Genomic DNA, 27,592 nt, shown 5'->3' on the forward strand with positions numbered 1-27,592 from the left:
GTCCATCCTAAAGGAGATCAGTCCTGGGTGTTCATCGGAAGGACTGATGCCAAAGCTGAAACTCCAATACTTTGGCCACCTGATGCGAAGAGCTGACTCTTTGAAAAGACCCTGATGCTGGGAAAGATTGAGGGCAGGAGGAGAAGAAGGGGACGACAGAGGATGAAATGGTTGAATGGCATCACCAACTCAATGGACATGGGTTTGGGTGGACTCCAGGAGTTGGTGATGGACAGGGAGGCCTGGTGTGCTGCTGCACTTCGTGGAGTTGCAAATAGTTGGACACGACTGAGCGACTGAAGTGAGTGAGTGAGTGAGACGAGCTATGAGACAGGCTGTCTCAATTCCTAAGGTGCCCACACCTTTAGGAGAGTGCTTGCTTCCCCATCCAAGGTGAGATCTTTTGAGATCGGAACCAGACTTGGCTCTCTTTGTAACTGTCATTTGGGAGAAATATACTAATCTTGCGGGAACAGCTGAAGATGACCGCAAAATAAGCAGAGGACTCAGGCAGTAGGGAAGCAGTAGAGAGTTAGGAGAGGCATCAGCCCCACTGCCAGGCATGGGCTAAGCCTGGCATGGAAGATCAGAGGGAGAGAAGGAGGAATTGTTGCCCTTCCTTTCGCCTTGACAGCCTCTGATCCATGCGGAGTCTGCCTTTCTGAGTTAAGCTTTAGTTGGATTAAATTGAATGAAAGTACAACTGTCCAGAGCTGTCCAGAGAGATTTTGGAGCCAGAAAATAAAGTCTGTCACTATTTCTATTGTTTCCCCGTCTATTTGCCATGAAGTGATGGGACCGGATGCCATGATCTCAAGTTTTTTGATGTTGACTTTTAAACCAACTTTTTCACTCTCCTCTATAACCTTCATCAAGAGGCTCTTTAGTTCCTCTTCACTTTCTGCCATAAGGATGGTGTCATATGCATATCTGAGATTATTGATATTTCTCCTGGCAACCTTGATTCCAGCTTGTGCTTCATCCAGCCCGGCATTATGCATTATGTGCTCTGCATATAAGTTAAATAAGCATGGTGACAATATACAGCCTTGATATACTCCTTTCTCAGTTTGAAACCAGTCCGTTGTTCCTTGTCTGGTTCTAACTGTTGTTTCTTGACCTGCAAACAGGTTTCTCAGGAGGCAGGTCAGGTGGTCTGGTGTTCCCATGTCTTGAAGAATTTTCCACAGTTTGTTGGGATCCACACAGTCAAAGGCTTTAGCATAGTCAATGAAACAGATGTTTCTCTGGAATTGTCTTGCTTTTTCTATGATCCAACAGATGTTGGCAATTTGATCTCTGGTTCCTTTGCCTCAGACAAGTTTATTTGCATCATATTTTAGATTCCATATGTAAGTGATATAATGTGGTATTTGACTTTATCTTTCTGACTTACTTGACTTAGTATGATAATCTCTAGGTCCATTCCTGTTGCTGCAAATGGCATTATTTCATTCTTTTTAATGGCTGAGTGGTATTCCATTGTGTATATATACCACATCTTCCTTATCCTTCCATCTTTTGATGGACATTTAGGTTGTTTCTATGTCTTGGCTATTGTAAGTGGTGCTGCTGTGAACTTTCGGGTGTGTGTATCTTTTTGAATTACAGTTTTTTCCAGACATATGCCCAGCAGTGGGATTGCTGGATCATATGGCAACTCTGTTTTTAGTAGTTCTGAGGGACTTCCATGCTGTTTTCCATAGTGGCAGCACCCATTTATGTTTCCACCTACAGTAGAGGAGGATCCCTTACCTCCACACCCTTTGCAGCATTCTTCCATCTGTTTTAATCCCCTCATCATGTGTTATTTTCTCTCAGAGTCCTTATCACTGCAAAATAGTATTTATTTATAATCTGCTCTGTCTCTGAATTATAAACTCCCTTGTGCTGGTTGTCTGTTCCGTTTGTACCTATTTCCCCAATACCTAAAACAGTGCCTGGTCCACGTCAGTTTCCAGTTAATGAATGCATGAGTGACTTGCTTAGCCTAGTGGTGATGGAGACAGAAAGAAGGAAACCAGGTTCAGAGAGATTTAGGAGATAAAGGCAGCAGGAATTAAAGGTGGATTCAATACGAAAGATAAGGGATATTGAGTTGTCAGGGTTGCCTGCTTGGCTTGTGACTTGTTTAGGGATGGACACTGATACCATTCACTGAGATAGTGGTACTCTTCGGGGACTGATACTGATTGGAGTTTTTACTTTAGAGGGAATTTTGCCTTTTTTTTTTTTTTTTTTAAAGCTTTCATTTTAAGATAATTGTAGATTCACATAAGAAGTATTGAAACTTTTGGCCAACCCAATAGATGGCAGCCCACCAGGCTCCGCCATCCCTGGGATTCTCCAGGCAAGAACACTGGAGTGGGTTGCCATTTCCTTCTCCAATGCATGAAAGTGAAAAGTGAAAGTGAAGTCGCTCAGTCGTGTCCGACTCTAGCGACCCCATGGACTGCAGCCTACCAGGCTCCTCTGTCCGTGGGTTGTAGACTCTGATCGGAGAAAGCAATGGTACCCCACTCCAGTACTCTTGCCTGGAAAATCCCATGGACGGAGGAGCCTGGAAGGCTGCAGTCCATGGGATCGCTGAGATGGGATCGCTGAGAGTTGGACATGACTGAGTGACTTCACTTTCACTTTTCACTTTCATGCATTGGAGAAGGAAATGGCAACCCACTCCAGTGTTCTTGCCTGGGAATCCCAGGGATGGGGGAGCCTGGTGGGCTGCTGTCTATGGCGTCGCACAGAGTCGGACACGACTGAAGCAACTTAGCAGCAGCAACCATATATTTAGTTCTGTTTTGTTTTTGTTTTTGGCCGTGCCACATGATTTGTGAGGTCTTAGTTCCCCGACCAGAGATTGACCCTGGCCCTTGGGCCCTCAGCAGTGAAAATGCTGAGTCCTAACCACGGACCCACCATGGAATTCCCCATTTAGCTCTTATTTAATTTCTTTCATCAATGTTTCATAGTTTTCATAAGACAAGTCTTGTACATATTTTGTTACATTTGTACTTAAGTGTTTTTGAGTAATTATAAATGGTACTATAAATACAAGTTCAGCGCCCATATGTCCATATTATGTAGATATGATACTGATTTTTGTATGTCTGTCTTTATCCTGTGACCTTCCTAAATGTCTTATAGTTTTAGAAAATGTTTTGTAGATTCTGAGGAATTTTCTTTGTACTGTTATCTACAAATAGAGACAGTTTTATTTCTTCCTTTTCAATTTGTATACCTTTTATTTCATTTTTTTGCCATGTTGTACTAAGTAGACTTTCAGTACTATCCTGATTATGAGTGGTGAGAACAGACATGGTTGCCTTATTCCAGATCTTAGGTATAAAGCATTCAGCCTTTCACTATTAAGTATAATGACGTGTGTGCTTAGTCGCTCAGTCATATCTGACTCTTTGTGAACCTATAAACTGTAGCCCATCCAGTTCATCTGTCCATGGAATTGTCTAGGCAAGAATACTGGAGTAGGTTGCCATTTCCTTCTCCAGGAGATCTTCCTGACCCAGAGATCGAACCCACATCTCTTCCATCTCCTGCATTGACAGGCAGATTCTTTACCACTGAGCTACTGGGGAAGCCCAAGTGTAACGTTAGCTCTAGGTTGTTGTGGATACTCTTTATCAGGTTAAGATATTTTTCTGGGATGGCAAATAACCTTCACTTCACCAGATTACAAATTACATTTATAACCTAATAATTAGAAAAGATTTAAGAGTTCACCAACCAAGGTAGGTGAACCTTGTTTCCTAATTGAAAAAATTTATGACACAGTTCATTTCAGTTGCTCAGTCATGTCCGACTCTTTGCAACCCCATGGACTGCAGCACACCAGGCCTCCCTGTCCATCACCAATTCCCGGAGTTTACCCAAACTCATATCCATTGAGTTGGTGATGCCATCCAACCATCTCATCCTCTGTCGTCCCCTTCTCCTCCTGCCCTCAATCTTTCCCAGCATTAAGGTCTTTTCAAATGAGTCAGCTCTTCGCATCAGGTGGCCAAAGTATTGGAGTTTCAGCTTCAACATCAGTCCTTCCAGTGAACACTCAGGACTGACCTCCTTTAGGATAGACTGGTTGGTCCAAGGGATTCTCAAGAGTTCTCCAGCACCACAGTTCAAAAGCATCAGTTCTGCGCTCAGCTTTCCTTATAGTCTAACCCTCATGTCCATACATGACTACTGGAAAACCATAGCCTTGACTAGATGGACCTTTGTTGGCAAAGTAATGTCTCTGCTTTTTGTATGCTGTCTAGGTTGGTCATAACTTTCCTTCCAAGGAGTAAGCATATTTTAATTTCATGGCTGCAGTCACCGTCTGCAGTGATTTTGGAGCCAAAAAAATAAAGTCAGCCATTGTTTCCACTATTTCCCCATCTGTTTGCCATGAAGTGATGGGACTGGATGCCATGATCTTAGTTTTCTGAATGTTGAGCTTTAAGGCAACTTTTTCACTCTCCTCTTTCACTTTCATCAAGAGGCTCTTTAGTTCTTCGCTTTCTGCTATAAGGGTGGTATCATCTACATATCTGAGGTTATTGATATTTCTCCCGGCAATCTTGATTCCAGCTTGTGCTTCATCCAGCCCCGCATTTCTCAAGATGTACTCTGCATAGAAGTTAAATAAACGGGGTGATAATATACAGCCTTGACGTACTCCTTTTCCTATTTGAAACCAGTCTGTTGTTCCATGTCCAGTCCTAACTGTTGCTTCCTGACCGGCATACAAATTTCTCAAGAGGCAGGTCAGGTGGTCTGGTATTCCCATCTCTTTCAGAATTTTCCACAGTTTGTTGTGATCCACACAGTCAAAGGCTTTCACATAGGGAAATTCAAATGCTGCCTGTATATAAGATGCTACTAGTAAATAGTGTTAATTTCATTGGCTGTGAGATGTTTTGCTTTTTCTTGCTTTTTTTTAATGCCCTTTGAGAAATGTGTTTGGAAATATTTTCAGATGAGATGATGAGTTTGGGATTTGCTTTAGCCCATCTGATGGAGGAGGAGTGAAGCTTATATATGAAGTGTTGGTGGGTTTTGAAGCATTGTACAATTCTCTCTACTTTCATATATATTGAAATTTTTCCATAATAAAAAGTTATTTAAATTAACATTGCCAAAAACATTGTATATACCAGCATTTCTTTTTTCAGTAAGACAGAGGGTGTTCACAAATGTGCAGTACTTCCCAGCATACCAATTTTAATTCTCTCAGTCTCTGGTTCACAAGAAGCCTTGTGAAAGTGCCAATTAAAGTCACATTTTCGTTAAGATATAACTTTGAATCTGACTGATTATTGGATAAATCAGGGGAATGCTTTAGAAAATAAGGCCAAAAGCCTATTTTGGGTTTAAAAAAAAAAAAAAAAGATACTGATTCTGCCTTCAACCCTCATGCTTATCCCTTCATATAATATGGGGAAAGTTTTATTAAATCTCCTGCCAACCCAGAAAAACCTCTCCAAAAGACAGAAAACATTGTCACTGTTGAATAAGAATTAAACTAGACTGCATAGGTAACCTGCTGATGAGATCACAAAACAGAAAAAAACCCACCCTTTTTTAGCGTAGTTGAGAATTACACGTTCTTGAGAATACGTGTTCTTGAGGTTAATTGTCATTTGTCTTCATCCTGGTGGCTCAGATGGTAAAGAATCTGCCGGTAGTGTGGGAGACCCGGGTTTGATCCCTGGGTTAGGAACATCCCGGGAGAAGGGAATGGCAACTCACTCCAGTAATTTTGCCTGGAAAATTCCATGGACAAAGGAGCCTGGCAGACTACAGTCCATGGGTCACAAAGAGTCCACATGACTGAGCGACTCACACTTTCACTTTCAAGGGCACTGACGACAGCACAGCTATACATTTTTTTGTATTTATCCTAAATGCACCAGGCAGTTGGGCTATATGTCCTAGTGATAAGAAAACTTCTAGTATCCTATGATGAGCAGATGGTGCCAGTTTGGAACTAGGCACTAGGCTAAACTTTCACAAGAACAGGAAGATAGTATCATGATATTTCTTGATGTTTATATTTCAAAGAGATGGCTCCCAAGCTTTTAAGAATTTTTAGTGCTGGTTTCTAATGCTAGCAGAGGCTTTACAAGTTTAAATACATATCAAAGCTATAGAGGAATGATTTACAAATAAAAGTTTTCTCAAAGAATATGCTAAGAAAAAGGGTGGGAAAGCACATATCTTTCCATTTTGACAAAAGGGAAGATTCAGTTTTTAAATTTCCACTAGCAAACTACTAATCCCCTAAAATCCTAGGAAACTGTAACTATTGCCTGAACATCTTTCCTGCCTATATCCTCCACTGTCTAAGGATAGATTAGATACTCTTTAAAGCACACATTTGCTTCTGTTTCTATCTTTTATTTTCATTGTAGAAGTGATCACATTTTGCATTGATTGCACATTGAATTAATTTGTTTCTCATGTTAAACTAGGCTCCTGGAGGAAACAAAACATTTCTTTTTTTTCTTTTTCTGATGGTTAATAGGTTTTATTGTATTGGTTAAAATAATACTAAAAGAACCATACATTTAGAATGTAATGTGAACATTGCACTTGAAAGATTTTTCTGAACTTCAGACATGCTGTAGATCAAACATAACCTGCTGCTGTTCTTCATTTTAGCTCTTTTTAATGACCATTGAAATACACCATCTTTCAGTGTTTCCTTCAAATTTCTAATGTTTAAACACATTTTTATATCTTTCTCAGTCTGAGGGAAAAGGCCATACCAATGCTAGGGATGCAATATATGAGGTGGTGAGTCTACAGCAAGAGTCTGAGGAGGAGGATCCGGTCACTCCTAGTAGTGGAGGGGGCCCATTGCCACCCCTTCTTTTCATTACTGGATCCCTAGTGTCTTACAGAGCAGGAGTCCGGGTAGCAGGAGGTGAGTGGTAAGCTGCATGACAGGAGTGAGCAGCAGGAGAGCAAGGGAAGTTTCATCTGTATTTATAGCACCTCCCCATCGATAGCATTTCCCACCTGAGCTCTTAACTCCCGTCAGATCAGCTGTGGCATTAGATTCTCATAATAGTGTGAATGCTACTGTGAACTGTACGTGCAAGGGATCTAGACTGCTCACTCTTTATGAGAATCTAATGCTTGATCTGATGTGGAACTGAGGTGTTGATGCTTTTGCTGGGGGTGCGGGTGCAAATACAGATTATCCTTAGCAGAGAGGTTTGACTGCACAGAGACCATAATAAATCAATTGCTTGAAGACTGATATCAAAACCCTATCAGTGAGTGGCAAGTGACAACTAAGATGTATCTGGTGGCAGGCTTTATAGTGGTAAGTGAGTTGATGAATTGTACAGCTGCATCTAGTGGTGGGCTTTAAATCAGGATCTTACACTTATTTTAGTCCACGCATGGCCTGTCCATTATTGTATTTATCACTTCTATCCACATCTCTTTCCCTCATTGCACACTTGTCTCAGTCACAGTTTTGATAAACCTACAAAGTAACCCTTGCCAAAATAAGTAAAAAACAAACATCACTGGAGAGCTTCTTTGAAAAGGGGGAAAGACACAATAATGAGACAGCAGAAGGCTTTAAGACTGCCAACAAAAATAAAGCTGTATTTAAAAGAAAATGGGGCTTCCTTGGTGGTCCAGCGGTTAAGAATTCACCTTACAACACAGGGGACACTGGTTTGATCCCTGGTCCAGGATGATCCCACGTGCTGCAGGGCAACTAAACATTCGCACCACAACTGCTGAGCCTGTGCTCCAGAACCCAAGAGCTGCAACTGCTGAAGCCCTTGCATTATAGAGCCAATGCTCTGCACCAAGAGAAGCCACTGCAATGAGAAGCCTGCAGTCTCCACAACCAGAGAAAGCCTGCACACAGCAATGAAGACCCAGCAGCCAAAAATAAAAATAAATAATAGAAGTTAAATAGAATACCAGGAGTCCAACTTAAATTACAGGTTTTTTGAAACAGGTGATTCACATTCTCTAAGCCCACTTTGTATAATATGTGATGACTGGCTATCCAACAAAGTTTCGAAACCTTCGAAACTGCTTTACCACAGGAAGACCAAGCACCCTGCAATAAAATGCAAGTCTCTGGAGTTTTTCAAAGGGGGAAAAAAAGAAAGTGAATACGAAGAACAGAAGCAATTACTGAAGGCCACCACTTCAAATGTGTCTGCACTGAGCATCATTCTTAGGGCTAACTGCATTGCTAAAGGTAAGAAGTCCTTTACTACTGGTGAAGAGTTGATCCTGTCTGCTGCTAAAGTTCATTTGTCATGAACTTTAGGAGAGGCTGCAGTTCAAAAGGTGGCATGTGTTCCTCTTTCAGCTAGCACTGTAACTAGACAAACGGATGAAACAGTAGAGGATATTGAGGCACAATTGTTAGAAAGGATTAATGAGTCACTGTGGTGCTCAGTCCAGGTTGATGAGTCTACTGATGTTGAAAATAGGACAACTGAGTGCCTGTTTTTGTGCAATCTGTTTTTCAGGAGGATATGCAGGGGGATATGTGCACTTCTGTTGGCAACCAGCATCACAGCTGCAGAACTATTCAAGAATGATTTCATATCAGGAAAACAGAATTGGTCATTTTGTGTCTGTATATGCATGGACAGAGTGGCTGCCATGACTGAGCTCTTAACGCTTGTCAGATCAGCAGTGGCATTAGATTCTTATAATAGTGTGAATGCTACTGTGAACTGTACATGCGAGGGATCTGGGTTGCTCACTCTTTATGAGAATCTAATGCTTGATCTGGTGTGGAACTGAGGTGTTGATGCTATTGCTGGGGCTGGTTGGGGGCGGGGAGTGTGGGGTGCAAATACAGATTATCCTTAGCAGAAAGGTTTGACTGCACAGAGGCCATAGTAATGTCTTTAGACCATTATTAGATGGTCAGAAAACCACTAGATGGCTTTCTGGTTTCATTCAGTTCAGTTCAGTCGGTCAATCATGTCTGCCTCTTTGCGACCGCATGGACTGCAGCACGCCAGGCCTCCCTGTCCATCACCAACTCCCGGAGCTTGCTTAAACTCATGTTCATCGAATCAGTGATGCCATCCAACCATCTCATCCTTTGTCGTCCCCTTCTCCTCCTTCCTTCAATTTTTCCCAGCATCAGGGTCTTTTCCAATGAGTCAGTTCTTCACATCAGGTGGCCAAAGCATTGGAGTTTCAGGTTCAGCATCAGTCCTTCCAATGAATATTCAAGACTGATCTCCTTTAGGATTGACTGGTTTGATCTCCTTGCAGTCCAAGGGACTCTCAAGAGTCTTCTCCAACACCACTGTTCAAAAGCATCAATTATTCAGCACTCAGTTTCCTTTATAGTTCAATTCTCACATCCATACATGACTACTGGAAAATCCATAGCTTTGACTAGATGGACATTTGTTGGCAAAGTAATGTACTTGGGTCAAAGAGGTCACTTCTGAATGTGAGTCTACACACTGTGTTTTCCATAGAGAAATTCTGGCTAGCTGGAAAATGTCACCTTAACAGCGTTTTGCAGAATGTGATTAAAATTATCAACCACATTAAAGTACATGCCCTTAACTCATGACCATTTGCACAGCTCTGTGAGATGGATACGGAACACACGTCTTCTCATACACAGAAGTCAGATGCTTTCTAAAGGTAGATCACTGGCCAGAGTTTTTGAGTTATGAGAGACATTCCAGAGATTGCTTTTAGAAAAATGGTCACCACTAGCAGCATATTTCAATGGCACAGAATGGGTCACAAAATTTCCTTAATTGTGTGACATATTCAACCTGCTCAACAGACTCCATATGTCAGTTTAGGGGGGAATGACAGTGTGTTTAGGTTGGCATGTAAAGTGGCTACATTCAAAGCCAAACTGGAATGATGGGGGTGGCAAGTGAACACTGGAATTTTTGACGTTTCAAGCATTATCAGAGATTTTTAAAGAGACTGAGTCAAAGCTTTCTTTCTCCTAGCCGGTGCATGATCATCAATGCAATTCAGAAGGGTTCCAATTTCTCCACATCTTGCCAACATTTGTTACTTTCCATCTCTCTGTATATATAATTAAAACACACACACACACGCATATATGTTTGTTAGCCATAATAACAAATGTGAAAGTTTGGATTTTTATTTCCTAACATGTTGAGCATCTTTTCATGTGCTTATTAGAGTCCACTGGTATACCTTCTGTAGAGAAATGTCTGTTCAAGTCCTTTGCCCATTTTTGAATTAAACTGTTTTTTTTTTTCTTATTGTTGAGTTATAGGAATACTTAATACATTTTGAATATTAACCCTTTATCAGATATATAATTAGAAAATATTTTTCCTAGTCTTTGTATTCTACTGATGTCTTCTTTGATGTACAGAAGCTTTTATTTGTTTATTTTGGCCACACTGCTCAGCTTGTGGAGTCTTAGTTCCCCAACGAGGGATTGAACCCAGACCCCAGGAGTGAGAGTGCTAAGTCCTAACTACTGGACTGCCAGGAATTCACCCAGAAGCTTTTAATCTTGATCAAGTACAATTATTTGTCTATTTTTTCCTTTGTTTCCTGTGTTTTTGGTATTCTATTCTAGAAATCAATGGTAAATCCTAAGTCATGAGGCTTTTGCCCTATGTTTTCTTCTAAGAATTTTATAGTTTTAGATCTTACATTTAAGTCATATATTCATTTTGAGTTAAATTTTGTGTATGGTGTTACACACATGAAGGGTCCAACTTCATTTTTTTTTTTTTTTGCACACGCATATCCAGTTTTCCCAGCACCATTTGTTGAAAAGACTGTCTTTTCCCCATTGAATGGTCTTGGCACCCTTGTCAAAAATCCTTTGCCCTTATACGCGAAGGTTTGTTTTCAGACTTCCTGTTCTATTCCATTAATCTATATGTACCTTTATGCCAGTACCATGATGCTTCCGTACTATAACTTTGTATAAGTTTTGAAATCGGGAAGTATTCCAACTTTGTTCTTCTTTTTCAAAATTATTTGACTTCTCAGGGTCCCTTGAGATTTCATATAAATTTTAATATGGGTTTTTCTATTTCTGCCCAAAAATGGCATTGGAATTTTGATAGGACTTGCATTTAATCTCTAGATCACTTTGGGTAGTATTAACATCTTATCAATATTAAATCTTATAATCTATAAATACTTGATGTTTTTCCATTACCTTTGTCGTCTTTATACAGTGTAGTTTCCAGTGTATAAATCTTTTACTTCCTTAGAGTTAATTCCTAAGTATTTTATTCTTTTTGATGCTATAGTAAATGAAATCCTTTTCTCTATTTCTGTTTTGACTTGTTCATTGTTAGAATATAAAAACAAAACTGATTTTATGTAGATTTTTTTATCCTGCCACTTTGCTGAGTTTGTGTATTCTATCAGTTTTTTTGTTGAGTCTTTAGATTTTCTGTATATAAGATCATGTCATCTATCGCAAACTATTATATAGAGTGGACAAACAACAAAGTCCTACTGTATAACGCAAGGAACTATATTCAATATCCTGTGGTAAACCATAAGTAATGGAAAAGAATATGAAAAAGAATGTATGTATTGGGTTAGCCAAAAAGGTCATTTGGATTTTTCCATAAGGTGTTACAGAAACATTTGAACGAACTTTTTGGTCAACCCAATATATGTATGTGCTGTGTGCTTAATTGCTCAGTTGTATCTGACTCTTTGTGACCCCATGGACTGTAACCTGCCAGGCTCCTCTGTCCATGGGAATTCTCCAGGCAAGAATACTGAGAGTGGGTTGCCATGCCCTCCTCCATGGGATTTTTCCCAACCCAGGGATTGAACCTAGGTCTCCTGCATTACAGGCAGATTCTTTACCATCTGATAACTGAATTACTGTGGTACAGCAGAAATTAACACGCCATTATATGTCAACTGTACTTCAATAAAATAAATTTTTAAAAAGAGCATGTCATCTGTGACTAAGATGATTTTACCTCTTCCTTTCCAGTTTAGATACTCTTTATTTTTCTTGCCTGATTGTTCTGGCTAGAAATTCCAATACTGGGTTGAAGTGGTCAAAGTGGACATCCTTATCTTGTTCCTGATCTCAGAGGAAAAGATTATGGTCTTTTGCCATTGAATATGGTGTTAATTGTGGGTTCTTTAAGGATAGTGTTTATTGTGTTGGGTAGTTTCCCTTTAGTCCCAGTTTTGTTCTTCTTCTTCTTTTTTTTAATCATGAAAAAGTGTTGACTTTTGAATTTTGTTAGGTACATTTTTCTACATCACTTGAGATGACTGTGTGGTTTTGTGTCTTCATTCTGAATGTGTTGCTTCAGTTGGTTTTCATATGTTAAATCATGCTTGTATGCCAAGGATAAATTTCATTTGGTCATGATGTATAGTCATTTTAATGTGCTGAATTCTCTTTGCAAGTACTTTATTGAGGATTTTAAAATCAATATATGTAACGAATATTGGTCTTTAGCTTTCTTTTCTTGTAGGGTTTTTGTCTGGTTTTATTATCAGGGCAATGATGGCTTCATAGAATAAGTTAGAAAGTATCGCTGCTGCCTCTGGTTTTTTGGAAGCATTTCAAAAGGAGTGGTGTTAGATCTTTAATGTTTGGTAGGCAGTAAAGCCATCTGGTACAGAGCTGTTTTTTATAATTATTATTGGGAGGTTTTGATTACTGACTCAGTTTCTTTTCTAGATATATATATCTGTTCAGATTTTCTACTTCATAATTCAGTTTGGGTAGATTTTGTGTTTCTATGAATTTGTCCATATTTTCTAAGCTATCCAGTTTTTTGTCATACAATTATCCATAGTTTTTCCTTATAATCCTTTTTATTTTAATCTGTGGTAATGTCACCACTCACATTTCTGATTTTACTAATGTGTGTCTTTTCCCTTTTATTCTTAGTCTCACTAAAGGTTTATCAGTTTTCTAGGTCTTTTCAGATAACTGATTTTGGATTTGTTGATTTTTCTCTATTGTTTTTCTATTTTATGTGACTAGGCTTTTGCCTTTGTTATTTCCTCCCTTCTGCTAGCTTTGGGTTGAGTTTGTTTTTTCTGGTTCCTTAAGTAGTAAATTATGTTTTTAAGTACTTCTTTAAATTTTCTTCCTATTTTCACTACACCCCATAAATTTTAGTAAGTTGTGCTTTCATTTTCATTCAAATATAAGTATTTTCTAATTTCTCCCTGATTATACATGGTAAAAAGAGGGGAAGGATTAACCTACTCTCTCCTCTTGCAAGAAATTAACAGAAAGTAAAAGAAAATGTAATTTTTACTTTTATTATAGAAAAGTTTAAACATATATGTAAGTAGAGAAAATAGCGTAAGGAATTCCTGTGTATCTATCACCCAGTTTCAACATTTATTAACTTACTGTCATTTTTATTTCATCCATACCATTGGTTCTCTACCAGGGGTGATTTTATCATTTCAGTGCTTCAGTGTCTTGAAATATTTTTGATTGTCACAACTTGAGAGAGGGTAGGAGTGGTGAAAAGAGTAGGTACTATTGCTCAGGCCATCACTGAAAAACAAAGAATTATCCAGCATAAAATGTCAGCTAAAGTTGAGAAATCCTGCAGGATTTAAAATATCTATGTATCTATACACACACACACACACATATGCAATTTAATATCTTTATATTTTTATAATATTTAATCTTTTTATCCATGAATAGTAGAGGTTTTGCTATTGGTTCAGGTATACTTTAATGTCATTCAAGACTTTTACATTTTTCCTGATATAAGTTTTTCATATTTCTTGTGAATTTATTTCCCTAAATTTTTGTATAAATGAAGATTATTGATTTTAGTATGTTAATTTTATATCCTGCTATGTCACTGATCAAGTTTTATCGTTGATTCTCTGAAGTTTAATTTTAGATGTAGCATTAATAGCGTCAGCAAATAGAAGTAGTTTAATTTTCTCTTTAGTCATCCTTATGCCTCTTTATACACAAAGCCAAAAGGCTTTGCTGGTGTACTTGCATTGGTTAATACATCTAGTACAATGTTGAATAGAAGTGAAGGTAGTTGGTATCCTTGCCTTGTTCTTAATCATGGTGGAAATGTCTCTAGAGTTTCTTTATTAAATAAGATACTGATTTTAGGACTAAAGTATATGTACTTTACCTTGTTGAGGAAGTATCTCCCAATTCCTGTTTTCTTGCATGTGTTTATTATTAATGGTGATGAATTTTTTTCAGGCTTTCTCATTTTCTCTAGATATACTCTTTTTTTTCCCCCTTAAATACATATTATGGGATACTATGGTAAGTGGTATAATAAGGGGAATAGATTGTTTGGGCTCAGAGTCAGGAAAGGGTAACAGACGAGCTAACATTGGAACTGAATCTGAAGGCTACAGAGAAGTTTGACATGTAGGAAAAGTAGGGAAGATATTCAAGATTAGAAATAATTACAGAAATGAGAATGATGTCATGGAGATAATCTATGAGCCTGTCATATGCTTTGGGTGCTAGACTGCATTTCCCAGTTCATATTTCTCTTCTGATCCCTTCTCTCCATTCTCCTGGTCATGTATATATGCTCACCTTCTTTAAATGAAGATCCCTTATTTTATTCACCCTAGTACATCATCTCTCATTCATTATTGTTTTATATATACAGTGTTACTTCTATTTTTCCTCTTCCTAGTGCTTTATTTTATCCAGAAAGCGAGGCCTTATTTAGATATCATTAATATTTATTCCTTCTATACATTTGGTCTCAGCTAATCATGTGAATCATTGGCACTTCCTTTTTTTATTTTTTTTTTCAGAATGTAAGAGCAGTCCTAAAACCACAAAGGCAACTCAAACTCAAGACTCATCATTTTCGGGGCTAATAAGGAAAACACTCAAAAAGGATGAACCGTGGAATTTCATATCAGAAAACCCCTGCATATATGAAGACAGAATAAAGAAACAGAAGGACAAAAGTGAAAGTTTACAAATAATTTCAGTTACCCATACAAAAATCCTCACTGTAGAAAGAAGCCATAAAAATAATGACTTCGGCCAAAATTTCAGCCTGAAATCAGTGTTTGTTAAACAACAGAGGATTGCTAGAGAAAAAACACCTTCAAAATATGAAATACAAAGAAATAGCTTAAGGCAGGATTCAAATGTACTTAACCAATCGAAAATAAAGACAGCAGAAAAACGCCATAAATGTAACATATGTGAAAAAGCCTTCATTCATAAGTCATCCCTTCGTAAACATCAGAAAAACCATACTGGAGAGAGATTATTTCAATGTGATGAATGTTTGAAAGCCTTCAACCAAAGTTCAGCTCTTATTCAACATCAAAGAACTCATACTGGAGAGAAACCCTATATATGTAAAGAGTGTGGGAAAGCCTTCAGCCATAGTGCATCCCTTTATAAACACGTAAAAATACATACTGTGGAAAAATCCTACAAATGTAAAGAATGTGGTAAATCCTTTGGCAGAAGGTCTGCCCTTTTTATACATCAAAAAATTCATGCTCAAGACAATCCCCACAAGTATAACCCAGGAAGGAAGGCATCCACGTGCAACCTTCCTGGATGTCAGAGAATTCATCCAAGAAAGAAGTCCTATTTGTGTAACGAGTGTGGCAACACCTTTAAGTCTAGCTCATCCCTTCGTTACCACCAGAGAATTCACACAGGAGAGAAGCCTTTTAAATGTGGTGAATGTGGGAGAGCCTTCAGTCAGAGTGCGTCTCTTATCCAACATGAAAGAATTCACACTGGAGAAAAGCCTTACAGATGTAATGAATGTGAAAAAGGTTTCACTTCTATTTCACGACTTAATAGACATCGAATAATTCATACTGGAGAGAAACTGTATAATTGTAATGAGTGTGGCAAAGCCTTAAGTTCCCACTCGACACTCATTATTCATCAGCGAATTCATACTGGAGAGAAACCATGTAAATGCAAAGTGTGTGGGAAAGCCTTCAGACAAAGTTCGGCTCTCATTCAACATCAGAGAATGCACACTGGAGAAAGACCCTATAAATGTAATGAGTGTGGGAAAACATTCAGGTGTAACTCATCCCTTAGTAATCATCACAGAATTCACACAGGAGAGAAACCATATCGATGTCTGGAATGTGGGATATCTTTTGGGCAAAGTGCAGCTCTTCTTCAACATCAAAGGATTCATACAGGAGAAAAACCCTTTGTGTGTATTACATGTGGGAAAACTTTTAGGCAGAGCTCATCACTTATTGCACATCAAAGAATTCATACTGGAGAAAAACCCTATGAATGTAATGCATGTGGGAAACTCTTCAGCCAGAGGTCGTCCCTTACGAACCATTATAAAATTCACATTGAAGAGGACCCCTTCAAAGTAGATTTGCATGTGTGAAATCCTTAAACCAAAGGTCATTAGAATAAAATTGGTCCCACATATCTGTGGTTTCCACATCCACTGGTTCAAATAACTGCAAATTTAAAATACTAAAAAAAAAACTTTTCAGAAATATCCAAAAAACAAAATTTGAATTTGCCACACACTGGCAACTATTTTCATAAGCACTTGCACTGTATTAGGTATTTCAAGTTATTTAGAGATGATTTAAAGTTTATAAGAGGATGTGCATAGGTTACATGCAAATTCTGTGCCATTTTACATAAGGGACTTGATCATCCTCAGATTTTGGTATCTGTGGGGGGTCCTGGAATCAGTTCACTACAGATAGTATGGGACAACTGTATACACACTTGAGAATGACTTATGTAATGAATACGATAAAACTTCAATTTTAATTTAGTCCTCAGTTATTTAATTTTAAGGAAAAGCTTTGACTGTGTAATAAATATGTGAAATACTTTAATACCTGTTAGTCAATTTTTAAAATACCCTGAGACAAATAAATCACAATTGAAAATACTGATTTTGGCCATTTGTAAGATAAATGTGAGGTTTTTCTGTCTCTTTATACAGTGTTATACACTATATGCAACATGTAAACAGAAAAAATCTGGGTGTAAAAGTGCTGGATTTATCATTAGAAAGACACCAATTGCATAAGCTTAATACCATGTCTGTTACAACAGTTTAATAGCAAAAAAACCTTAAAATATATGCATTTTTAGAGCAAAGGACCAAATAATAGATAAAAATAAACTGCAACCTACCTCAGCCTCTGCAACTTTTCCTAAATTTCTGTCAAACTTGGTGCATGGTTTTCATCAAAAAGGAGGCCAAAAAACCCACCCTCTGTTCAGTTCAGTTCAGTCGCTCAGTCGTGTCCGACTCTGCGACCCCATGAACAGGGAGGCATGCCAGGCCTCCCTGTCCATCAGCAACTCCCAGAGTTCACCCAAACCTATGTCCATTGAGTCAGTGATGCCATCCAACCATCTCATCCTCTCTCATCCCCTTCTTCTCCTCCTGCCCTCAATCTTTCCCAGCACCAGGGTCTTTTCAAATGAGTCAGCTCTTCAAATCAGGTGGCCAAAGTATTGGAGTTTTAGCTTCAGCATCAGTCCTTGCAATAAATATTCAGGACTGATTTCCTTTAGGATGGACTGGTTGGATCTCCTTGCAGTCCAAGGGACTCTCAAGAGTCTTCTCCAACACCACAGTTCAAAAGCATCAGTTCTTCGGTGCTCAGCTTTCTTTATAGTCCAACTCTAACATCCATACATGACTACTGGAAAAACCATAGCCTTGACTAGACGGACCTTTGTTGACAAACTCATGTCTCTGCTTTTCAATATGCTGTCTAGATTGGTCATAACTTTCTCTTCCTCCTTTATTTTTCTTGTTACTTCAAAATTACACCTAAGAGTGTCTCAAAATTTTTACACAATTTCTAATTTTGTTTCAGCATTATTTTTCTTTGTTGCATTGAAGTCATATTTATCATATAACTGTATTTGCTCTGTTCTGTACAGCATGCTAATTTAAGTAGGAAAAAATATAGTTTGATTAATCACTTTAAAGCTATTAATTTTTTTTTTAGTTTGCTGCAGAAGTCCTAAGAACTTGTGGCAGTCTTACAAATGAATCAATTTCATGAAATAAAAGCATGTTTTCCCCACTTAAGATTTTCTAGTTTTTAAAAATCTCAGACTCCAAAGGAAAATAAAAGACGGGAAATTTTTCTAAACCTTTAAAAAACAGTTTACTCAGTAAATGCTTAACCCCAAGTGTGAGTCAGCTATTATTCTAGGCACTGGAAATCATACAAAAGAAAAAGAACCGGCCTTCGGGAAGTCATGATTTGACAGGCAAAAAGATGGAGTTGAAGAGAATAACAAATGAGTAAGCAGATTACAATGTAGTTTGCACAGAGAAATAGAAGTTACAATGATACTATGTTATAGAACACAAAGACGGTTTTGTTCTGGATGCATAAAGAAGGAATGGACCTAACCAAGGGAGTCTGAAAGGAGTAGGGACAGTGAGGTCTGAGCCTAGTTTTGGAAGAATAATAAGAATTCTCCAGAGAGTGAGATGAGTACTTCAAGGAGAGGGAGCCACATAAGCAAACATAAAGGTGGGTGACAGCATGACATATTTATAGAATATCTGTTAAGTGGTGAGAATGACAGGTTGAAGCTTGAGAAGACGGCAGAACCAAAAGTCTTACTTGCCATCCTAAAGCATTTGAAATTGATTCGGAAATTTATACCAATGAAAGATTTTATATAAGGGAAGTGGGTCTAGCAATAAGGTGTAGAGACTGAGTTTAAAAGGTTGAAGACAGCTGAACAGACAAGCCTAGAAGTCTAGACCCAGAAGACTAGAATTCAGAGTAAAATACAGAATTCGTACTCAAAACCATCATGTGTGAATTTGTCCAGCATAGTGTATAGATTAGAATGGGGAGCAGGGGTCATAGATAAAACCCACAAAAATACCAAATAAGGAGCTGGTGAAGGAAAAGTAATATAACATGAAAAGGAATAGCCCCAGAGGTAGCAAAGCTGGAGGAGTGAAGTCAGTGAGCCCAAAGGAGAACTAGATCTCAGTAGTGCTGGGCGCCACAAATCACACAAAAGAGTAAATTTGAATTAGTAGCTAGCATGTTGAGGACCTTGGCAAGAACAATTTCTGTTAATCAGAGTGAACAGAAGCCACATTATTCTAGATTAGATGGAAGATGTGAACTTCAGGAAGTTAAAAAGGGGGAAAAAGTTTGTATTTCAGTGGGAGAAAATGACAATATTTCTGTGTTAATAACTGAGGCAATGTATGCACATGTTAGTGAATTAAAGAAGTCACTGGAACAGATTTTCCTGAGATACTATGAGAGAATAAGAGCTTAGGTGGAAGAATTCAACTTAGGCTGGAGAGAAAAGCCTGCAGAAAGGAATGCAAATAAGTTTCTGTTTGACTTGGAAGTGAAAGAATTTGTATATGCTGATCTTATTTTCTATAAAGCCAGAGAAAGATTCCACTTTTTAAGATGTTGGCTATAGTAGCAATTTTCAGATCTTTGGGTACTTAAAAATCTTGACTTTCAGTCTATGCTTAGGAGCTTTTTTTAGGAAGTTATGACTCTGAGTTTACTCTGTACTCGTTTCAGTGAGAAAGCTCCACTTTTATTTCTTCTATATGTTTGATATCTGTTAATTTTTATTTTATTTTTTTTAAGAAGAGAATTTGCTTATAAAGTTGAAAAAGTACTTAAAAGGGTAAGAAAAAATGCTTTGAAAGACTGATTAACCCTGAGCAGAAACTGGAAAGAATTGTAGGAGTTCAACGAGTGTGTGGAAGTAGATGGAATGACATTAACACAGAGGAAAAGTTCATGTAATGGCAAAGAACATAGGAGACATGATGCCTTCACTGTACTACTGTAAGTAGTAGTTTTTAATCTTCATTTCCCAATTGTTTATTACTAGAACATGAATATGCAATTGATTTTTATATATTGACCTTATATCCAGTAATCTTGCTAAACTGACTTTCTCTAGTAGCTTGTTTATAGGTTCTTTGGAATTTTCTGCAAACATAATTGTTCAGTCGCTCAGTCGTATCTGACTCTTTACGACCATGTGGACTGCAGCATGCCAGGCTTCCCTGTCCTGCACTATTTCCTGGAGTTTGCTTAAACTCCTGTCCATTGAGTTGATGATTCTATCCAGCCATCTCATCTTCTGTCACCCCCTTTTCCTGCTGCCCTCAGTCTTTTCATAGCATCAGGGTCTTTTGCAATGAGTCAGCTCTTCGCATCAAGTTGCAAAGGATCGGAGCTGTAGCTTCACCATCAGTCTTTCCAATGAATATTCAATGTTGATTTCCTTTAGGATTGACTGGTTTGATATCCTTGATGTCCAAGGGACTCTCAAGAGTCTTCTCTAACACCACAGTTCAAAAGCATCAATTCTTCAGCGCTCAGCCTTCATTATGGTTCACCACTCACATCTGTACATGGCTACTGGAAAACCATAGCTTTGACTAGATGACCTTTGTCAGCAAAGGGATGTCTCTGCTTTTTAATATGCTGTCCAGGTTAGTCACTGCTTTTCATCTAAGAAGCAAGCATCTTTTAATTTCATAGCCGCACTCACCATCTGTAGTGATTTTGGAGCCCAAGACAATAAAATCTGTCACTTTCCATTTTTTCCCCATCTATTTGCCGTGAAGTGATGGTACCAGATACCAGGATCTTCATTTTCTGAATGTTGAGTTTTAAGCCAGCTTTTTCACTCTCCTCTTTCACCTTCATCAGGAAGCTCTTTCGTTTCTCTTCACTTTCTGCCGTTATGGGGGTGTCACCTGTGTATCTGAGATTATTTATATTTCTTCTGGCAATCTTGATTCCAGCTTGTGCTTCATCCAGCTCAGCATATAGTATGATGTACTCTTCATGTAGATTGAATAAGCAAGGTGACAATATACAGCCTTGACATACTCCTTTCCCAAGTTTGAGCCAGTTCATTGTTCCATGTCCGGTTCTAACTACTGCTTTTGACCTGTATACAGGTTTCTCAGGAGGCAGGTAAGGTGATCTGGTATTCCAGATTCTCTTTAAGAATTTTCCATAGTTTCTTGTGATCCACACAGTCAAAGGCTTTAGTCTCATCAATGAAGCAGAAGTAGATTTGGGGGGATTCCCTTGCTTTCTCTATGATCCAACAGATGTTGGCAATTTGATCTCTGCTTCCTCTGCCTTTTCTAAATCCAGCTTGTACATCTGAAAGTTCTTGGTTCATGTACTGCTGAAGCCTAGCTTGATGGATTTTGAGAATTACCTTGCTAGCATGTGAAATGAGTGCAGTTTTGCTTTGAACATGGTGCATGATTGTGTAGTTTGAACATTCTTTGTCATTGCCTTTCTTTGCAATTGGAATAAAAACTGACCTTTTCCAGTCCTGTGGCCATGGCTGAGTTTTTCAAGTTTTATGACATACTGAGTGCAGCGCTTTTAATGGCATCATATTTTAGGATTTGAAATAGCTCAGCTGGAATTCCATCACCTCCACTAGCTTTGTTTGTAGTGATGCTTCCTAAGGTTCACTTGACTTCACACTCGAGGATGTCTGGCTCTAGGTGAGTAATCACACCACTGTGGTTTTCTGGGTCATTAAGACTCTTTTTGTACAGTTCTTCTGTGTATTCTTGCCACCTCTTCTTAATATCTTCTGCTTCTGTTAGGTCCATACCATTTCTGTCCTTTGTTGTACCCATCTTTGCATGAAATATTCCCTTGGTATCTCTAATTTTCTTGACAAGATCTCTAGTTTTTTTCCATTCTATTGTTTTCGTCTATTTCTTTGCATTGTTCACTTAAGAAGGCTTTCATATCTTTCCTTTCTATTCTTTGAAACTCGGTATTCAGATGGGTATATCTTTCCTTTTCTCCCTTGCCTTTCACTTCTCTTTTCTCAGCTATTTGTAAGGCCTTCTCGGACAATCATTTTGCCTTTTGAATTTCTTTTTCTTTGGGATTGTTTTCATCACTGCCTCCAGTACAATGTTATGAACCTCTGTCCATAGTTCTTCAGGCACTCTATCAGATCTGATCACTTAAATCTGTTTGTCACTTCCACTGTATAATCATAAGGGATTTGATTTAGGTCATACCTGAATGGTCTACTGGTTTTCCCTACTTTCTTCAATTTATGTCTGAATTTTTGTAAATAATGACCATTTTATTTTTCTCTTTGAGTTGTAGTACATTTAATTTAAAATCAAAATTTCTTATTATATGGTAGTACTGTATAGCACAGACCAGTGCATTGTTGAAAAGTAGTGAAAGTGTTAGTCGCTCAGTCGTGTCCAACTCTTTGCAACCCTATGGACTTTAGCCTGCCAGACTCCTCTAACCTTGGAATCCGCCAGGCAAGAATACTGGAGTGAGTAGCCATTCTGTTCTCCAGGGAGTCTCCCCAACCTAGGGAATCTTCCCAACCCAGGACTTGAACCTGAGTCTCCTGCATTACTCTTGGTGGTGGGCTCTTTACCGTTTGAGCCACCAAGAAAGCCCATTTAATGATGTTACTTTTAATTTCTTGTATATATTTGTTATCAGAATAGAAACATACCCCTGTATTCCCAACATGCTGTTTCTTTTAATCATAAATAGGAGTAGTAGTTTTTCATTTTCTGTATTGAGTGAAATAATATTTTTTTCTCTTCACACTTTAATAGATAGTTATATTGACTGAATTTTTATGCTGACCAGTGTTGCCCTGTTACTGTTATTTAGTTGCCCAGTTGTGTCCGACTCTGTGACCCCATGGACTGCAGCACACCAGGCCTCCCTGTCCCTCACTGTTTCCTGAAATTTGCCCAAGTTCATGTCTATCACATCAGTGATGCCATCCAGTCATCTCATCCTCTGACGCCCTCTTCTTCTGCCCTCAATCTTTCCCAGCATCAGGGATTTTTCCAATGAGTTGGCTATTCACATCAGGTGACCAAAATACTGAAACTTCAGCGTCAGTTTTTCAAATGAGTATTCAGGGTTGATTTCCATAAGACTGACTGGTTTGGTTTCCTTGCTGGTCAAGGGAGTCTCAGGAATCTTCTCCAGCACCACAGTTCCTAAGGCACTCCTGACCTCACACCCCAGAATGTTTGGCTTTGGGTGACATACTGGCTCTGGCTCTCATAGTTATCCAGTTCATTAAGATCTTTTTTGTACAGTTCTTCCATGTATTCTTTTCATCTCAATCTATTAGATCAAAAAGTTCTATTAGATCTCTACCATTTCTGTCCTTTATTGTGCCCATCTTTGGGTGAAATATTCCCTTGATAGTTCGTTTTCTTGAAGAGATCTCTAGTCTTTTCCCTTCTGTTGTTTTCCTCTATTTTTATGCACTGTTCATTGAAGCAGGGCTTCTTGTCTCTCCTTGCTATTCTTTGGAACTCTGCATTTAGTTGGCTGTATCTTTCCCTTCCTCCCTTGCTTTTTGCTGCTTTTCTTTCTTCAGCTATTTGTAAAGCCTCCTGAGATAACCACTTTACCTTCTTGCTTTTTGTTTCTTTGGAATGGTTTTGTTCACTGCCTCCTGTACAATGTTATGGCCCTCCACCCATAGTTCTTCAGGCACTCTGTTTACTAGATCTAATCCCTTGAATGTTGGCTTTACTAAAATAAATTCTACTTGGCCGTTGCATATCATTATTTACAATAAACTGTGGAAAATTCTGGGAGAGGTGGGAATACCAGACCACCCGACCTGCCTCTTGAGAAATCTGTATGCAGCTCAGGAAGCAACAGTTAGAACTGGACATGGAACAACAGACTGGTTCCAAATAAAAAAAGTATTACATCAAGGCTGTATATTGTCACCCTGGTTTTTAACTTATATGCAGAGTACATCATGAGAAACACTGGGCTGGAAGAAGCACAAGCTGGAATCAAGATTGCTGGGAGAAATATCAATAATCTCAGATATGCAGATGACACCACCCTTATGGCAGAAAGTGAAGAGGAACTAAAAAACCTCTTGATGAAAGTAAAAGAGGAGAGTGAAAAAGTTGGCTTAAAGCTCAACATTCAGAAAACGAAGATCATGGCATCCGGTCCCATCACTTCATGGCAAACAGATGCAGAAACAGTGGAAACAGTGTCAGACTTTATTTTTGGGGGCTCCAAAATCACTGCAGATGGTGACTGCAGCCATGAAATTAAAAGATGCTTACTCCTTGGAAGGAAAGTTATGACCAACCTAGATAGCATATTCAAAAGCAGAGACAATACTTTGCCAAAAAAGGTCCATCTAGTCAAGGCTATGGTTTTTCCTGTGGTCATGTATGGATGTGAGAGTTGGACTTTGAAGAAGGCTGACCACCAAAGAATTGATGCTTTTGAACTTTGGTGTTTGAGAAGACTCTTGAGAGTCCCTTGGACTGCAAGGAGATCCAACCAGTCCATTCTGAAGGAGATCAGCCCTGGGATTTCTTTGGAAGGACTGATACTAAAGCTGAAACTCCAGTACTTTGGCCACCTCATGCGAAGAGTTGATTCATTGGAAAAGACTCTGATGCTGGGAGGGATTAGGGGCAGGAGGAGAAGGGGGCAACAGAGGATGAGATGGCTGAATGGCATCACTGACTTGATGGACGTGAGTCTGGGTGAACTCCGGGAGTTGGTGATGGACAGGGAGGCCTGGCGTGCTGCGATTCATGGGGCCGCAAAGAGTCGGACATGACTGAGCAACTGAACTGAACTGATGTGTTTATAAGATCAGGTTTCTTCTTTAATAAGTAGAAGCCAAGTGAAGTAGAAGCCAAGATTGTGTTCTAAGAACTCAAAGCAGAAATTTTTTTTTGTCATCCAGATCTGAAGCATGGATGAAATTATAACATCTAGAGAGAAGAAGGGGATGGCATGGACAAGAGCAAGAGTCTCAGAAGGAGAGTGAATGCAGCATCTGATGAGACCAGTAGAGAAACAAGCTTTGCTGATGTAGAGGATTTCTGATACAATAAAAGAAAAAGTAATATTGGAAATGAAAGCTAGAGTTAGGTTATCAGAAAAGTTAAATACTACCTGAGAGTATAGGAGTTTGGATATGATCCTTAGATATTAAATCAGTGTATATTTCTGTGTAGCAAATGGCCAGTTTGAAGCCCGTTTTAGGAAGAATATCTGATGTGGCAGAAGGTTCAAAGATGACTTGATAGTTTCTGACTTGAGAAACTGGCTGAAAGATGAACTTTTGGAAATACGAGTTTAGGAGAGTCTGTAAAAAATGTTTAATGAGAAGTTAAAAAAAAAGAAAAAAGAACAGAGGCTAGCTCTACTCTTGGTGCCTGACAATTGTCCTGGTATTCTGCTAAATACCACAGATGATAAAATTGTTAAAACTGACAATTTACTTATTTACTTTTTAAAGTTAAGGTGCAGTTAGGCTTCCCTTGTGGCTCAGCTGGTAAAGAATCCACCTGCAGTGTGGAAGACTTGGGTTTGATCCTTGGGTTGGGAAGATCCCCTGGAGAAGGGAAAGGCTACCCACTCCAGTATTCTGGCCTGGAGAACAGTCCATGGAAGCTCAAAGAGTCAGACATGACTGAGCAACTTTCACTATGCTTTCAAAATAACATGTAATTTCTGTATTGTAGGTCAGTATGCTTCAGATTATAAAAACAGCTTCCAACAGCTGCTTGTAAGGTTTTATTATAATTTATTTTTGAGAGAGAGAACATTCCATGAGAGCATTGGACGAAGAGTGAAGAGACCTATATGTTTTCCTACCCCTATTCTGGTTCACGTTACACAGTCTCGGGCTTTTTAAACCCTAGAAATGCCACCTTTTTCATATACTGCTTTATAGTTCCTAATGCTGTAGATTAAGTGTGAAAGGCAAAAAGATATGACACCAGAAGAGAGCCCCCCAGGTTGATAGCTGTTCAATATACTACTAGGGAAGAATGGAGAAATAGCTCCAGGAGGAATGGAGAGGTTGGGTTGAAGCAGAATCCACACCCAGTTCTGGATGAGTCTGGTGGTGAAAGTAAAGTCCGATGCTGTAAAGAACAATATTGCATAGACACCTGGAATGTTAGGTCCATGAATCAAGGTAAATTGAACATGGTCAAGCAGGAGATGTTAAGAGTGAACATAGACATTTTAGAAATCAGTGAACTAAAATGGATGGGAATGGGCAGATTTAATTCAGATGACAATTATATCCACTACGGTAGGCAAGAATCCCTTAGAAGAAATGGAGGAGCTCTCATAGTCAGTAAAAGAGCCCAAAATGCAGTATTTGGGTGCAGACTCAACAATGACAGAATAATCTGTTTGTTTCTAAGGCAAACCATTTGACATCACAGTAATTCAAGTCTATGCTCCAATGACAAATGCTGGGGAAGATGAAGTTGAGTGGTTCTGTGAAGTCTTCTGTGAAGACTTACAAGATCTTCTAGAATGAACACCAAAATAGATGTCCTTTTCATCATAGGAGATTGGAATGCAAACATAGGAAGTTAAGAGATACATGGAGTAACAGGCAAGTTTGGCTTTGGAGTACAAAATGAAGCAGGAAAAAGGCTAACAGAGTATTGCCAAGAGAGCATACTGATCATAGCAAATACCCTCTCCAACACCACAAGAGACAACCCTACACATAGACAAAACCAGATGGTCAATACCGAAATTGACTTGATTGTATTCTTTGCACCTGAAGATGGAGAAGCTCTATACAATCAGCAAAAACAAGACCTGGAGTAGACTGTGTCTCACGTCATGAACTCCCTATGGCAAAATTCAGGCTTAAATTGAAGAAAGTAGAGAAAAACACTAGGCCATTCAGGTATGACCCAAATAAAATCCCTTATGATTGTACTGTGGAACTGATGAATAGATTCAAGGGATTAGATCTGGTAGACCAAGCACTTTAAGATCTACAGATGGAGATTCGTAACATTGTATAGGAGGTGGTGACCAAAACCATCCCAAAGAAAAAGAAATGCAAGAAGACAAAGTGGTTGTCTGAGAAGGCCTTACAAATAACTGAGAAAAGAAGAGAAACAAAAGGTAAAGATATACCCGACTGAATGTAGAATTCCAGAGAATAGCCAGCAGAGATTAAAAAAAAAAAAAAAAAGTCTTCTTAAGTGAGCAATGCAAAAATAGAGGGAAACAATAGAATGTGAAAAACTAGAGATCCCTTCAAGAAAATTAGAGATACCAAGAGAACATTTCATGCAAAGATGGGCTCGATAAAGGACAGAAATGAGAAGGACCTAACAGAAACAGAAGAGATTAAGAAGAAATGGCAAGAATTCACAGAACTATACAAAAAGGTTTGATGACCTGGATAACCATGATGGTGTGACCACTCTCCTAGAGCCAGATATCCTGGAATGTGAAGTCAAGTGGACCTTAGGAAGCATCACTACAAACAAAGCTAGTGGAGGTGATAGAATTCCAGCTGAGCTATTTCAAATCCTAAAAGATGATGCTGTTAAAATGCTGTACTCAATAGGTCATCAAATTTGGAAAACTTCACAGTGCCACAAGATTGGAAAAGTCAGTTTTCATTCCAATCCCAAAGAAAGGCAATGCCAAAGAATGTTCAAATTACCACACAATTGCACTTATTTTACATATTAGTAAAGTAATACTCAAAATCCTTCAAGCTAGGCTTCAGCAGTACCTGAACCAAGAACCTTCAGATGTA

The 27,592-nt window shown here is 38.7% G+C and overlaps 1 protein-coding gene across 7 annotated transcripts in view; it reads left to right on the forward strand.

The window, feature by feature from the left end:
- Positions 1-25,620, forward strand: part of LOC109560809 (zinc finger protein 354B) — a 34,034-nt gene extending 8,414 nt beyond the window's left edge. For 3 of the 7 annotated variants that reach the window (XM_070792426.1, XM_070792425.1, XM_070792428.1), the window contains exon 5: positions 14,785-16,889. In XM_070792426.1, the coding sequence (XP_070648527.1) occupies positions 14,785-16,364 (1,580 nt within the window). In that variant the 3' untranslated portion in view covers positions 16,365-16,889. The other 4 variants (XM_070792432.1, XM_070792429.1, XM_070792430.1 and 1 more) reach the window with 4 other exon arrangements.
- Positions 25,621-27,592: the final 1,972 nt, after the last annotated feature.

This window comes from Bos indicus, chromosome 7, assembly GCF_029378745.1.
Source record: "Bos indicus isolate NIAB-ARS_2022 breed Sahiwal x Tharparkar chromosome 7, NIAB-ARS_B.indTharparkar_mat_pri_1.0, whole genome shotgun sequence".
Taxonomy (NCBI): Eukaryota; Metazoa; Chordata; class Mammalia; order Artiodactyla; family Bovidae; genus Bos; species Bos indicus.